The sequence below is a fragment of the Nematolebias whitei genome, chromosome 13 (genome assembly GCF_014905685.2).
Source record: "Nematolebias whitei isolate Nwh7 chromosome 13, NemWhi1, whole genome shotgun sequence".
NCBI lineage: Eukaryota > Metazoa > Chordata > Actinopteri > Cyprinodontiformes > Rivulidae > Nematolebias > Nematolebias whitei.
This window is the reverse complement of record NC_056510.1, coordinates 17764330-17779233: the sequence shown is the minus strand read 5'-3', so window position 1 is coordinate 17779233 and position 14904 is coordinate 17764330. Positions and strand designations below refer to the sequence as shown.

General features: G+C 39.4%; 1 protein-coding gene across 1 annotated transcript in view; it reads left to right on the top strand.

Annotated features, from left to right (window-relative positions):
• The window catches only part of dip2a (disco-interacting protein 2 homolog A), an 87283-nt gene extending 79107 nt beyond the window's left edge, over window positions 1–8176 (top strand). The window contains exons 25-39 of the mRNA XM_037686919.1: window positions 526–606; window positions 1767–1884; window positions 2007–2128; window positions 2289–2400; window positions 2506–2615; window positions 2707–2837; window positions 2950–3118; window positions 3574–3744; window positions 5185–5214; window positions 6132–6193; window positions 6365–6422; window positions 6513–6587; window positions 7264–7438; window positions 7539–7662; window positions 7747–8176. Coding sequence (XP_037542847.1) covers window positions 526–606; window positions 1767–1884; window positions 2007–2128; window positions 2289–2400; window positions 2506–2615; window positions 2707–2837; window positions 2950–3118; window positions 3574–3744; window positions 5185–5214; window positions 6132–6193; window positions 6365–6422; window positions 6513–6587; window positions 7264–7438; window positions 7539–7662; window positions 7747–7999 — 1791 coding nt within the window. The 3' untranslated portion in view covers window positions 8000–8176. The remainder of the gene's footprint in view (window positions 1–525; window positions 607–1766; window positions 1885–2006; window positions 2129–2288; window positions 2401–2505; window positions 2616–2706; window positions 2838–2949; window positions 3119–3573; window positions 3745–5184; window positions 5215–6131; window positions 6194–6364; window positions 6423–6512; window positions 6588–7263; window positions 7439–7538; window positions 7663–7746) is intronic.
• The last annotated feature ends 6728 nt before the right edge of the window (window positions 8177–14904 follow it).

Genomic DNA, 14904 nt, shown 5'->3' with positions numbered 1-14904 from the left:
ATCAGTAGCGTTCCTAAATGAGGAGTTCAGAAGCAATGCACGCATTCTGAATCCATTGTTGTTGTAAACAGCAGCTAAGTGGTTGCATTTGAGAGGATGTAAAGTTTTTAAAACAATGTGAAGTTAACTATTCGCTGGCATTGGCTAATATTCATATATTCATCTGAAAGTGAATGGAGTTGTGTATTGGGTCAACTGGAGGAAGCTAAAAAAGTACAATTTGTTTCAGTCCTGTTGCAAATGAACATAATATCCACGGTTACTAATTTTTAGTGCTAATTTGTATCCAAGTGTATATATTTTTACAATTCTTTCCAAATGAAACCTCTAGCTTTGTGTTATGTCTCAGATTTTTACTCTATCATTCATTTCCATCTTCATGTACGCTGAGCCTCGTCGTGTCTGTCATTAGCCTGAAGGTCAACAACCTGTGCTGTTCCATCTGTGTGGAACTCATTTTTATGTTGGACATAATTTTTCTCTCTAGTTTTACTGGAGTTAAACGAGTCTGTCTTTGTCCAACAGTTCCTCTACATGCATGATGTGCTACAGTGGAGAGCACAGGCAACTCCCGACCATCCTCTGTTCCTCGTCCTCAACGCTAAGGTACAGCTCACACATGAGCTCAGTCCAAAATTTTCTAATTATAAGAAAGAGTTCAGTCATAAAACAAATACATTTTTATGAATTATCTGCTATATTTATTACGTTTGCAGACCTTAAGAAATAAAATAAGAAATGGTCTTTTAATGCCCGCAAAAGATTTTAAAATCTGTGTTGCATCATTTTCCTCCTTTAAAAGCTCTTTAGTGAAAAGTTTTAAAAGAAAGTGTTTTTACAAATAAACATTTTTGCTTAATAAAACCTGTTCTGATTAGCTCCAACATGCATTATTGAGTGTTTTTTTTTAAAGTCTCTTTATTTTTAAGTGTTTTTGTTTCAGGGCTGCTTCCAGGGAGGGGCTAGGGGGGGCAATGTCCCCTTCTATTAATATGCTAGCACCCCCACTGACTCCCTTCTGGCCAGATAGTCTTATTTACATAATAGTACAGTAGTCCCTCACTACTTCGCGGTTCGTTTATCTCGGACTCGCTCTATCGCGGTTTTTCAAAATAAGATTGCACATGATGCACAATTGGCTGATTGATGCATGAAGTGCACGATTGGCATGAGATTTTTATTTCAAATAAATTATTTTAAATTATTTAGCATCTTTGTGCAGCCCATACTGCTGGATAAACTTCCTGCTGCAGCTGATCAGCTGTTCTCCATGCAGAGTGGAGAAGTGGGCGTGGCCAAGAGCGCTTGCAGATGGCAAAGAGAAAGAGCAGAGGAGGCAGAGCTGCATTCATGACATTCTGTGCTTTTTTAGAGCATTTAGAGTTTAGAAACATTGTTTAGAATATTGCAAAAGTGTGGGAAGGTTTAAAACACCATATATATATATATATATATATATATATATATATATATATATATAAAATAAACTACTACTTATCTGTACTACAATTCCTACTTGCGATTTTTCACGTATCGCGGGGGCTTCAGGGTACAGATCCCCCGCAATGAACAAGGGACTACTGTATATGAGATTGCAATTTTCCTGGTTTGATACGTCTTCTCTGCACCATTTTTAAATTCAGCTCAGTTTCAGATACATCATGTCTCGTTTATTTTCCAGCTAAATAAATAAAATAAAATCAGGGTTTATTATCACATGAACAAAACAAGTCTGTAGACAAAAGCTGTTTGTGATTTTCCTTCAGGGCACAGTGGCCAGCACAGCTTCTTGTCTGCAGCTGCACAAGCGAGCGGAGCGTGTAGCGGCAGCACTGATGGGACGCCTAAACACTGGAGACCACGTAGCACTCGTCTACCCGCCAGGTAAAATGTCCTGCTCATCACTCTGTTAGTTCAACTTATTTGTATACAGTTTTGCAGATATTCTCAATCTGTTTTTTATTATGAACTGATTTTTAGCTGAAAGTTGTAATATTTATGCACAGGAATCGATTTGATTGCAACTTTCTATGGCTGCCTGTATGCTGGGTGTGTCCCTGTCACTGTCAGACCCCCGCACCCACAAAACCTGGCCACCACCCTGCCCACTGTCAAAATGATTGTTGAGGTAATGGTCTGTTTGTTACACGAGCTTTGAAATGTTTATTTGCTCATGCTCGACAGAGATTTTACAGTCAATAATCCCTGTGAACGTGATCGCTCTGCTCTGTGTTTCAGCAGTTTTACAAGTGCTGTAAAACTCCAGTTTGTGTGTGTGTGTGTTGCAGGTCAGTAAGTCTGTGTGTATCTTGACGACCCAAGCAATAACGAAGCTGCTGAAATCCAAAGAGGCTGCTGCTGCTGTGGACATCAAGAGTTGGCCCACAGTCCTGGACACAGGTTCAGTTATAAACACAACATGCTTCATTTAGTATGCTCATCATTGTTAGAGCAGATTGGGTTTTCAGTGAAACCCGTCTTTACTTTCTGCTCTTTGCCTCTCAGATGACCTCCCCAGGAAGAAGAACCCCCAGATATATAAACCTCCAACTCCAGAGATGTTGGCTTACCTGGACTTCAGTGTGTCCACCACTGGCATCCTAGCAGGAGTCAAAGTATGATCAAACGTGCAGTCTTTAATAGATGCTAATTACCTTAGCTTTCTCCACAGGCTCTGTTTTCACGCTTGTTTTCTGTCTGGTCTAGATGTCTCATGCAGCCACCAGTGCTTTGTGTCGCTCCATTAAGCTGCAGTGTGAGCTCTATCCTTCCCGGCAGATCGCCATCTGTCTGGACCCCTACTGCGGTCTGGGCTTGGCCCTCTGGTGCCTGTGCAGGTAAACCAGCAGCTCTAATCAAATGAACAACAGATGAATTAAATCAAATGTTTCTTTTCCTCCTCCTTGCTCCCACTCATTGTCTTCTTGCTGGTACTTCTGTCTGTTTTAGTGTTTACTCGGGCCACCAGTCGATCCTCGTTCCACCTCTGGAGTTGGAGAGTAATGCGTCTCTCTGGCTCACTGCTGTCAGCCAGTATAAAGTACGAGTCTCCTTCTGCTCATATTCAGTCATGGAGATGTGCACCAAGGGCCTGGGCTCGCAGACAGAAGCTCTACGGGTCGGTTTGTTTTCCCGTTTACAGAAATTTGAATATGCAGCAATTTTCTACACAAACATTTACAGCATTAGCTCCTTTTTACTCTTTGGATTCTTATTCAACATTTATAACTTGTTTATGTTGTGTTTAAACACGTTTTTTTTAACATACTGCACACCTAAGCTGATCTGCAAAACCAACCTCCTGATGAGTCATATTTAAAATATAAATATAAGCATCATTAAAAACTTTTTGACAGGGTTCTCAGTGTGAAATATCTTAGTTTGTTTCTTTGTCTTGAGAATGGGATTTCTGAAATAGAGAAAATCTAAGAAGGAACATAAATTTGATGAGAAACGACATTTATCTGGTGCTTTTCACATGCAGCTATTGCAACTCCTGCAATTTAGTTTTTATATTCCTTTACAGGTCATAACTTTCGCTGTTATAACCCGTCTTTCTTTTCCTTTTTTCAGCTGCGAAATGTGAATCTGTCCTGTGTGCGCACATGCATGGTGGTAGCAGAGGAGAGGCCTCGTATATCCCTCACTCAAACCTTCTCAAAGATCTTCAAAGACCTGGGGCTTTCGCCACGAGCTGTTAGCACCACCTTCGGCTGCAGAGTGAACGTGGCCATCTGTTTGCAGGTAAGCAGCTGGGAAAGGATAACCAGAGACAGGAGGGATGGTGAAAACTTCTTTAAAAAAAAACCTTCTTGTGCCCAGTTTAAATAAAATAACAGGAGTGGGAGCTCTTTGAGTAAGTCTATGCTGGTCAACAGAGGAGCAAAAGTCAACCAGCTGTAGATGGATGGATGGGTGGATGGATGGATGGATACTTACTTTACCTACTTACTTTAATTACTTTCCATTCAACCTTTATTTATACAGGCCCATTGAGCCTTGGGGACTCATTTACAAGAGAGACCTGGTTTTAACAAAGAGTGATGACAACAGTGAACAACAACGACAATAATAGACAATTATAAAGGATGCGTACAAATTCAGAATAACAAGTGAAAATAAAATGGCATTTAAACAAATGTAACAAAAATAAACAAAAAACAGCTAGGTTGTAAGTCGATGTAGAAAACTAAAAACAGGAACATGTCTGTATTGGTTTTTGTCAGGAACTTAGATGTTTGAAGCCACTTAGAGAGGTCAAGGTCGAGAGCTTCAGATCTTTTTGAAAGATATTCCAGGGAACAGGAGCGGAGTAGGAGAAGGCCCTTTTGCCAAGTTCAGTCCTCACTGAGGAAACACTGCATGTAATTTGACTTACTTTACTTACTTATGGTACTTATATACTTACTTATTTACTTTACTTATGGTACTTACTTTTCTTACATACTTTACCTAATTACTTTACTTAATTAATTACTTTACTTACTTATTTATTTTACTACTTACTTACTTGATTAATCCCAGGGGGGTCATTCATGGCATCCAGTAGCATTTTCCAATTGTACAGGGGGAAAAAAAAATAAGCAGAATACACAAATTTGAAAAAAGACAAAAATGCACATGCACAAGGTGGTAGGGAGTACTACATTCACCAATAACCCATATATACATGTACATACATACACATCTAAGCATACACATATGCATTTGTACATGTATATCTGTACATGCACATACACAAGTGTCTGGGGTGCTGCAGATTTATAACGCTCTATTTTTACTGTACGGGGATGAGTTTAACAGTTTGATGGCTTGAGGGACAAAGGAAAATTAAATTATTATTATTGTGTTAATGTAAAGAACAAGTATTTAAAATCTGCTACCAGTAGTTACTTGAAATGGATCATACAAACTTTTTAAAAAAATAGGATTATAATGTTTAGTCTTTTTTACACCTGATAGTGAATAGCTCGTAGAATAACCAAGAGCGTTTTAATATTTTTTCATGTTTTGAATGTTGTTTTTATCAGTAATTCAAAACTTTTTGAGTAAAGCACTCACCGTTTCTCAGATGAACTGTTAATGTACCCGTTTTCTCCCCTCAACCCATTTGTTGTTGTCTCCCATTTACTGTATATGGATACATACATATATATCTTTCTCTGTCCTGCCCTGTCCCGTCAGCCCAACAGGTTAGGGAAACTGGCTGAGCAGGTACTGTGGGATAAGAGTGGCCCTTTGCTCTGCTGCTGAGCCTGTGTTTGCGTTTGTGTATTTTTATTTGTATTGCATGATGTTTGAACCTGCTTCGCTTCAGTTCACACACACATTCATTCTCCTTTGTTTTGTTTTTCAGATAGATCTCGGCTTTGCTTTTATTTTAGCTGATTCTTCCTTGGCTTTTATCCATTCTTTACGAGGATTTACTGACAACAATACAATATTATATTGTACTGTGAGTTAGCAGGATCAACTCTGCAAACAGGAAGGTCCCAAAATGCCAAATTAAAAAGTATATTTAAATACCTGCTATGTTTTTTCGTCATGCACTAAAATGTTATCATTCTTAGGTTTTATGTAGAATTATTATTTATTTATTTTTTCAAACAGTTCATTCAGTTAAATCGGCCCTTTCTGTCTCTGTGACCTCACAGTACAACGACTGCCATCTTTTGTTCCATCCATAGACTGGCAAAGAAGCGATGGAAAACATAATTTGCTGCAACAAGATTTTCAGCAGTAATGATGACGAATCCAACCACAGATGGAGTCGATATGTTCTGGAGAAATGGTCATTTAAAGTTCAGCTTCATGCCAGACGTTTAATCAAAACATATGCTGCTCAGTTTTTTTTTTCTTTTTACCTTTTTGATAAACAAACTGCAGCTGATTTATCTTTTCCTGTGAGATTCTGCTGTTTTCTTACACTTGACGACATCAGAGGAGGTGAAACGTTTGTCTTTACATGGTTCAGTCGTTACTAATGTAGCCTGGCTGGTCGGCTTCTGGCTGCCTTCTGCTTTTTCAGCAGCTGTTTCATAACCAGCTTCCACCTCGTCCCCACCCAGGCAGCACACACAGCTGAAACCTGGTAACTTAAGTCCAGTTCGGTTTGTTTCTTTTCTCTCCAGGGCACAGCTGGACCAGATCCCACCACTGTTTATTTGGACATGAGAGCTCTACGGCATGACCGGTAGGGGGCGCCATTGTAATGAAGTCAACACGAGTCATTGAATAAATTTTAGTTTTGTGGTTTATTTTATTGGAATTCAATATGTTTAAATTGTTAAATAAGAGGTGCAAGTAGATTTTAATTATTTGAAGTTAATGAAATTGCTGAACTTGTCTTGGTTTGGATCTTCAGGGTTCGCCTTGTTGAGAGAGGGTCACCACACAGCCTGCCGCTGATGGAGTCTGGGAAGGTAGAAATATGCACTAAAGCATGAGTTTGTGTTGTCAGAATGAGTGAAATGTACCTTTCTTGAACAGTTATTGTGATTCTCCTTGCGTAGATCCTCCCTGGGGTGAAGGTGATCATTGCCAACACAGAAACCAAAGGACCACTGGGAGATTCTCATCTAGGAGAGGTACGTTACAACTAATTAGCAAAAAAACTGCTGAAAGTAGAGAGAATGGAGAGAGCCCATTTTTTCTGAATTAGACTGAAAAAGTTAAAATGAGTGCAAAAAATGGGGAATTAGCTGAAAAGCTTAAATTAGCATAGACAGCTGACAGCAGAAAATCTGAAACTTGCAGAAATAAGCTGAAAGGAGCATAACAAGCTGAAATTAGCAGAAAGAAGTTAGAAGAGGCACAAAAATTGTAGTTGGCAGAAAGGATCTGAAAGGAGCACAAAACAGCTGAAATTAGCTAGAAAAAAAAAGAAAGAAGTTTTGATGTTTTTTTTTTAATGTATGATTGTTTGAAATAGTTTGAAAACTGAGGGACGAGAATCGTGCCGAAAAACATACGGAAGAAAAAAGTATCACAACAGTGTGAATGATTCATAAGCATTCACACTGTTATTGACACAGCAAAGCTGATAATTAGCTCTGTGGGAATTAAATGTACATAGCTGAATTACATGTACATACTGTAGTTGACAAAATTGTGTGACAAACAGCAATTGGGATTATTGGAAGGAGAGATGAAGCTTTATTTCTGTGCCTTTTACTACATCCACTCTAGAACCAGAAAAAGTCAGTTGTACTAGAAGAGCGTACCATTATGCTAACAACTATTCATCATTTATTTGTGTTAAAGATCTGGGTGAGCAGTCCTCACAACGCAACAGGGTACTACACAGTTTACGGAGAGGAGGCGCTGCACGCTGACCACTTCAACACCAAGCTGAGCTTCGGAGACACCCAGACGGTCTGGGCAAGGACCGGCTACCTGGGCTTCCTGCGGCGCACTGAGCTGACTGACGCCAGTGGAGGTGAGAGTGATGAATTGTTTCACCTCCTCCCGTTCTTTCTCCCATTAGTGCTTCTTTAAGTGAGAGATAAACTCACTGTGTGTTTGTGTGAACGTCCCAGAGCGCCATGATGCCCTCTACGTGGTGGGCTCTCTTGATGAGACTCTGGAGCTGAGGGGAATGAGGTATCACCCCATCGACATCGAGACTTCTGTTATTCGTTCTCACAAGAGCATAGCTGAATGGTAATAAACCTGCATCAGCTGTAATTCCAAAATTATTACTTCCTTACTTGCTTCCATTTATGAATCTTCCTTCTCCTCTTTCAGTGCGGTGTTCACTTGGACCAACCTCCTCGTGGTGGTGGTGGAGCTGGAGGGATCGGAGCAGGAGGCCCTGGACCTGGTAGCCCTGGTGACCAACGTAGTCCTGGAGGAGCACTACCTCATCGTGGGGGTGGTGGTGGTGGTGGACCCTGGTGTCATACCCATTAACTCCAGAGGGGAGAAGCAGCGCATGCACCTCAGAGATGGGTTTCTGGCTGACCAGCTGGATCCCATTTATGTGGCGTACAACATGTGAAGACCCAACTACAGGGGGGGGGGTCACCCCACCTCGTGTTTCTCGTCACCCCCACAGGAGACAACAGCCCTGGACTGTTCAGTGTCAGCAAGATCTCGACTGAAAGAAATGGAGCTGAGCTGTTTGTTTTTAACCTACGGAGAAATGAACCAAACATGGATGCAAAACCTAAAAACATGCAGGACATTTAGAGCAGGTGTAAAACTGACACACACCTCCCATCTGCCTCCTGTGATTTTAGTTTCCATCAACAAATAATAATTTCAAGGGCATTTGTCTTTAACATGAGAGTTTTGGATGTATGACCATTCCCGAGTCCTTACAGTGTGGACGCCTGAGAGCCGCACAGCAGGAGCTTCATGGTATAATACTACAGTGTGCCATTTACATAGATTATTTTGCCGTAAAAAAAAAAAAAAAAAGGATGAATGTTAAATGTGCGCTTGTGCCATAGAATAGAACTGAAGCCACTTCCTGTGTAATTGCAGGTCCTATGCTTTTCACACAGAACATCTCTTTTATGAGCAGGTCCTTCCATTACAGCTGCACCCTCCATTTCTGTTCACATCAAACTGATGCTGCGACGAAGAAGCACAGGGCCGTGGTGTTGGAAGGTTTGTGTATTTTTACTTGCTGTTATTAACCGATGTGAGTAGCTGCCCAATGTGAGTCGAACAGAACACAGACATTTTTTGTATCTACTTTAAAAAACTCTATTTTGCTGTTTGATGGACTAAATATACATCTCAGGCTTTTGAGTGAACTATGGTTTTCTAGGTACATTTGGTTCATTGTTAATAATGGTAAATATTATTTACAGTTTTATAATATTTTTACAAAACGTTTTAAACAAAACTTGCGATAATTAAATATCTATGAAATAAAAGTTTTTTTAACTCAAGACTCAGGCCTATTTCCAGTGTATTCAACAGGGTAAAAACCACTAAAACCACTTCAGAAATTGTATAATCTAGTTATTTTTAAACTTGACCATTAAAACCATTTTCTGACAGTCACTGTTGTGGGTCTGCAGACTCGCTAACACCCAGCTAAGTGAACAGTTAATACCTTTCTATATTACAATTTTAATTTAAATTCTTAGTGATGATTCTATATTTATGATTGTTTCTCTAATATTTATGAGCATCTGTTGAGAAAAAAAAAAACACCTCAATATCTTCATCTGAAATTCACTCCATGTTTAACTATGAGATGGATTATTTTAAGTAGTAGTAATACACCTATTTGTATTTTTACTTGTATGCATATATGTGCATTGAAATTAAAGTAGCTGTAAATATATTTTTTAGCTACATAAGACATATTCTATACTATTTAATTTCAGTAGCATAGGCTAGTTGCATGTTTTTTATTTTATTTTATAAAAAGCAATTAAATTACTGACATTTTTAATAAGGCAATACATAAAACTGTTTTTGTTGAATTGTTTAAGGTTTTCATAACTTCAGAAGCTCATGCCTGTAATAGAACAAGCCAACATTTTATCAAGATTTTTAAAAATACAGATCAACAGTGACGCAGATTCCACGCCAACAGATCTAATAAAAATGACAAAAAAACAAAACATAAATATTATTTATAATGACACAAGCAGCAGTCTTAAAAATAGTCGCAATATTGACAGTAGAAAGCAATTCATACTTTCTCAGTAGATGACAGTGGCATTTGCTTCAACATTTTGTATAATTATCTTTCCATGACCCAGACTCAGTTTGTGAGCATACTGTATGATGCTCAGGTTTTTGTTTTTCCAAATGCAAACTTCCGTTGGGAAGTAAAGCCACACATAGGCCTGTCACGATAACAAATTTTGCTGGGCGATTAATTGTCTCAGAAATTATTGTTATTAATTAGTAATTATTGTCAAATTTAAGAAGAAAAGGTTAATTTTTGTGTTTAGTACCTTTTTACAACCACCGAATGGCAGTATAAGACAAACAAAGGATGGATAGTGAGTAAGCAAGCAGCATGTCTCTTTAAGAAAAATGGGAGGGATGTCCCTTGACGTGACACGGGCTGTCTCTTGGTCTTGTTTTTTGGTTCTCAAAATGGCAGACGCTCGGTGTAGTTGAGCTCTTTAGCATAGCATTTTTCACGCAACGCTTTTAATAAAAAAATCAGTAAACAATTTCTCAGCTTCTTTTTGCAGAGAAAAACAACCTTTTAGACAAAGGCACGGGTTTCAACCGTGAATTTTGGAGCTTTGGTAAGACCGAGGTTTTTTTCCCCGAGGTCGGCCTGTTAGCCTAGCTCGTAGCTTAGCTGCTTTTAACGATCCAAAAACACAATTTTGGACTTAAAACAGATTTCAAAAGAATATAGAAAGGGAGGGGTCAGTGAAAAGCACCAGAGTTGAGCCTTTTGTCATTCAGTGTCTTCAGTAGAAAAGACACGAAGAAACGATAAAGCCGAGAAATGAAAATGAGGCAGATAATTTTCATTGATCATGCGATTAATTGATTTATTGTTTATCGCAACAGGCCTAGGCACACACCTGGCTTACATTGTGCAGCGTCTCACATCAGGTAATGACTTTTCTCTTCCAGAAATTAGTTTGTTGTCTTCAGTTGTCAAAAATGCTAATGTGACTCCATTTCATACTGTTTTACATTTTTAAAGTTATAATTATTTAGTTTTATCTGAACATGTAATGTAGCAAGTGCCGATCAGTCAACGTGGAGCGATGGAAAGGATTATAATCACAGATTTCTGTTAGCAGTGAGATGTATTTGAAGCCTTAAGAGTTTTTAAGATGCCTGTTTTTGTTTTGGCTCACATTTATCAGCAGTTGGATGGGCAGGTAAAAGTTGGGATCTTTGTACCTGTGTCATATTTCAGAGGCTCAGAAATACTTTATTTAAACACCAGCCATTACAAACATGACGTTGTAGCCTCCTTTTCAGTGCCATAAGGCTGAATGAGACTTTGTATCATATGAAGCAAGTGTCTACAGCTTGATTTGTGATGTTACTTTCTGTGTGTCGCTCCTTTAAACCTCTGTTCAAATCACTTCAGAGTCGGGCTCCAGCCTTGTAAGTATGTACAGATTTTGGGTAAATTATTTTTGATGAGGAGACAACAGTAGACTCCAAATAAAGACTAATTCTACCATGTTTGTGGATTTTTTTTCGAAAATACAAAATTTGATTTGCAGAAATTCTTCATCTGGGAAGAGGAAGAGGGCGGCACCATGACACTGGTTTTGAGTAGTAGCCTCTCGGTGAGGTCACAGGATCACCTCCTGGCCTGGGGCCTTTCTGGGTGGAGTGCATGTTCTCCCAAAACACATCTGGGTAATCTCCAGGTACTTTGGTTTCCTCTCCCAGACCAAAAACATGCATGTTGGGGTAATCTGTAACTCAGAATTGTCCCTAGGTGTAAGAATGATTGTCTCGTTTTTTTGTGTCCGTGATGGACTTGCGATCTGTCCAGGGTGTCCCTCACTTGTTGCCCAGTGACTAAAGGATGTGAGCACCAGCTCCACACAACCTGGAAAGAAGCAGGTGGAAGAAATAGATGGATGTAATATAAGAAAAGCCTTGTCGTTCATTTTGTTACAGGAACTGGACACTTCCTGTATGGGATGAATTGCACTTCAGCACAAAAAACAAGTTTTACTCTGGTGACTGTTGAAGCAAAGTTTTGTGGTAATGTCCAGAAAAATGTTTTTCTGAGATACTTGTAGCTCATTTTTAAACAGTTTTTATCATAAAGTACCTCTAGTTCATAAAATCTGATCATTGAAACACGGTGCTCAGTAAAGTGTTACAGAATCAATGGATCAGATTAACTGACACACAAGTTAGTTTCTCAACAAATATCTGCTATTATGACAAAAGCCACGCTGCTGTTTAATTGTCCCACTCATGTTGCTGCACCAAAGAAGAGTGTTATAATATAACTAATATTCCAATTATTATAAAGCTCTTTTGGTACTCTGTTTCAATGCTAATAAAGTGCATATGTGATAAGTGGGCTAAAAAGTTTTATCTGTCACTTTCAGCCATCCAAAATAAGCATAAACAAAATGAGAAGTCTTGGTTTATCATTTAAAATGTTCATGTATGTTATTTTAAACTTTTATTTTTATTAGAACAAGAAGCCCAAGACATAATTGAAACCGTCTCCCAAGACACCATCATATCCCTGCCCATGAATATGTTGAGTTAATGGGGAGCGCTGGATACATCAGTGCAAGTAGCATCAGTTACACAAAAAACAGTGCTCCCACCACACCAAATACTCAGCATGTCTAAAAATAGCTGAGTTATAGCTATTTGAATTTATCTTTGGTGGCCATTGAATCTTTGTATAGTATTTGAATTCATAATGTCAGGTATCGCTCTCAGCTACCATCAGACTACATTTAAGTTTGACATCTCTAAACATGAGTGTGAAATACACATACAAACACACAGACACACACACAGAGATGCATGTTGGTTTTGAAAATTGTCAAAAAGGTGTGTTACTTGGGTAACAAGTTGGAGAAACATAGTTTTCTTTATTTGTATGTGCTCCTCCAAAAAAACACCTTGGCCACCCCTTGCAATAAAAATCTAGCTCCGCCCCTGTGGACACCTGTCTTTATAAAGACACTAGGTGGAACAGCACCATTTTATTTTTGTTTGTTTTGCTAATAATAGTGTGAATAACAACACTGCAAAAGTGCAAAGTTGTACTTCAGAAATGTATTACATATTTGAGGGTAAATATGGTATGATGCCACTTCTAATGAATAAATCTCTTGCAGACTAGCTGACACTAAACATTTGAAGTAATCTATCTCTTCTTTCTTCACTAGAAAGTTGGTGCAGCATCTCCGAGTGAAAAAAACAACACTTTTGGTATCAAAAACATCACTTTGGTTGCCTTGAAGCACAGCAGGCCTACATATTTAATCTACCGGTAATTAAACTTGATTCGTTTTCTGGGACTGGCGAGGTTATTATTGTCAATTTGTTCATTAAAGTTATAATAGGGGCCTGACAGACTCCATATGGAATCATCACTTTTCCACTCTCCTCCTGCTGACTTGATTTGTGGGTAACAACAAAGTTTGCAAAATGGCGCATCCAGTGATGATCGGTTGGTGCCACTATGATATGATGGTATCAGAAATGAACCTCATTAAAGTTGATGTAGTAATCTATAATTAGAGCCTTAAAAAAATAAATTGGGTAGTTTGAAGACGCCCTGCAGAAAATTTCAACTATAACTACAGAATTGGTTCTGTTCTTAATGCACCACAAACAAACTGTATTAAATCCTCACCTCATGTGAACATTCTAAATTTCTTTGTTGAGAAAGTCAGTTCCACCAGGGACCAGATTCACTTTCCGCTCATGATCCCTCATTCTTTGTGCCCTGCTCTGCTGTTTTTGACAGCTTTGAACCAGTGACTCTGTCGTCTCTGCAGGAGGTGATGGTTAACCAACAGGTTCACCAAGTGATGCTATTCCTCCTCATTTATTTAAAGAGGTTTTCCTCACTGTGGGTCCTTTGGTCCTTGCTCTTCTGAACAGCAGTCTGTCCTCTGGTGTGGTCCCTAGAAATTTCAAACATGCAGCTGTCCAGCCTCTCATTAAGAAACCCACTCTTGACCCCTCTGTTCTTGCTAACTACAGGCCAATCTCTTAACTGCCACTTTCAAAAATTCTCGAAGGTGGTGTACAACCAGCTATCAGCATATTTGAAAGAACAGAACATTTTAAATCTCTACACAGTACAGAATCTGCCCTTTTAAAGGTTTTTAATGACATATTTTTAGCAACAAACTCTGGTGACCGTGTTGTCCTCATGCTTTTAGATTTATCAGCTGCTTTTGACCCAGTGGACTATAACATCTTACTTTGTCATTTGAAGCAATGGGAATGGGGTGGGGGGTGTCAGTGGTGCAGCACTGGACTGGTTTAGGTTCTAATTAGCAGTGTACTTTCTGTGTCCACCTTAGTGACTACGTATCCTCCTGCTCCTCTCGTGTGTGGAGTTCCACAGGGCTCAGTCTTAGGCCCCCTCCTCTTCATGCTGTACCTGCTCCCTCTTGGCTCCATTTTTTAGAAAATATGGAATCTCCTTTCATTGTTATGCGGATGATACACAGATATATGTCCCGCTAAAGAAAAAGGATTAACTCTTTGGTCCCTCTGTTTTCTTGTCTGGAGGACATAAAAGCCTGGATGGCTGTGAACTTCTTAAAGTTCAATGAGGGAAAGATGGTCTTTGGAAGCTCCACTGAGACTCCCAGTGTAGATGTTGGTTCCTTGGCCCAGTACAACAGGCCAACTGTTACAAACCTGGGGGTTAAAGTCGATGCTGGACTAAAATTAGAAAATTACATCAGGGCTGTTGTTAAAACTAGATTTTTCCATCTGAGGCAGCTGGCTAAGGTGAAGCCGATTCTTTCTCAGCGACATTTCGAAACAGTTCACACTTTTGTGACCACTTGGCTGGACGACTGTAACGCACTCTATACAGGAATCAGTGACTCGTGTATCTCTCAGCTTCAGAGGGTACAGAACGCTGCTGCGTGGCTTTTAACTGGCACACGAAAGTTTGAACACATTTCTCCTGTTTCAGCCTCCCTGCACTGGCTGCCCGTACATTCTAGGATTCATTTTTAAATTATTTTATTTGATTTTAAAGCTCTTAATGGACTTGTCTCGCCTTATCTGTCCGACTTTCTACATCCATATATACCCACTCGACCCCTCGGGTCATGTGATCAGCTGCTCCTGAGTGCGCCGAAGACAAAGCGTAAGCTCAGAGACCGTGATTTTGCTGTGGCAGCTCCTAAACTATGGAACGACCTTCCCTTGAACATCAGGCACGACTCTTCTTTGTCTGTTTTAAATCCCTTAAGACCCATCTCTTCTCCCTGGCCT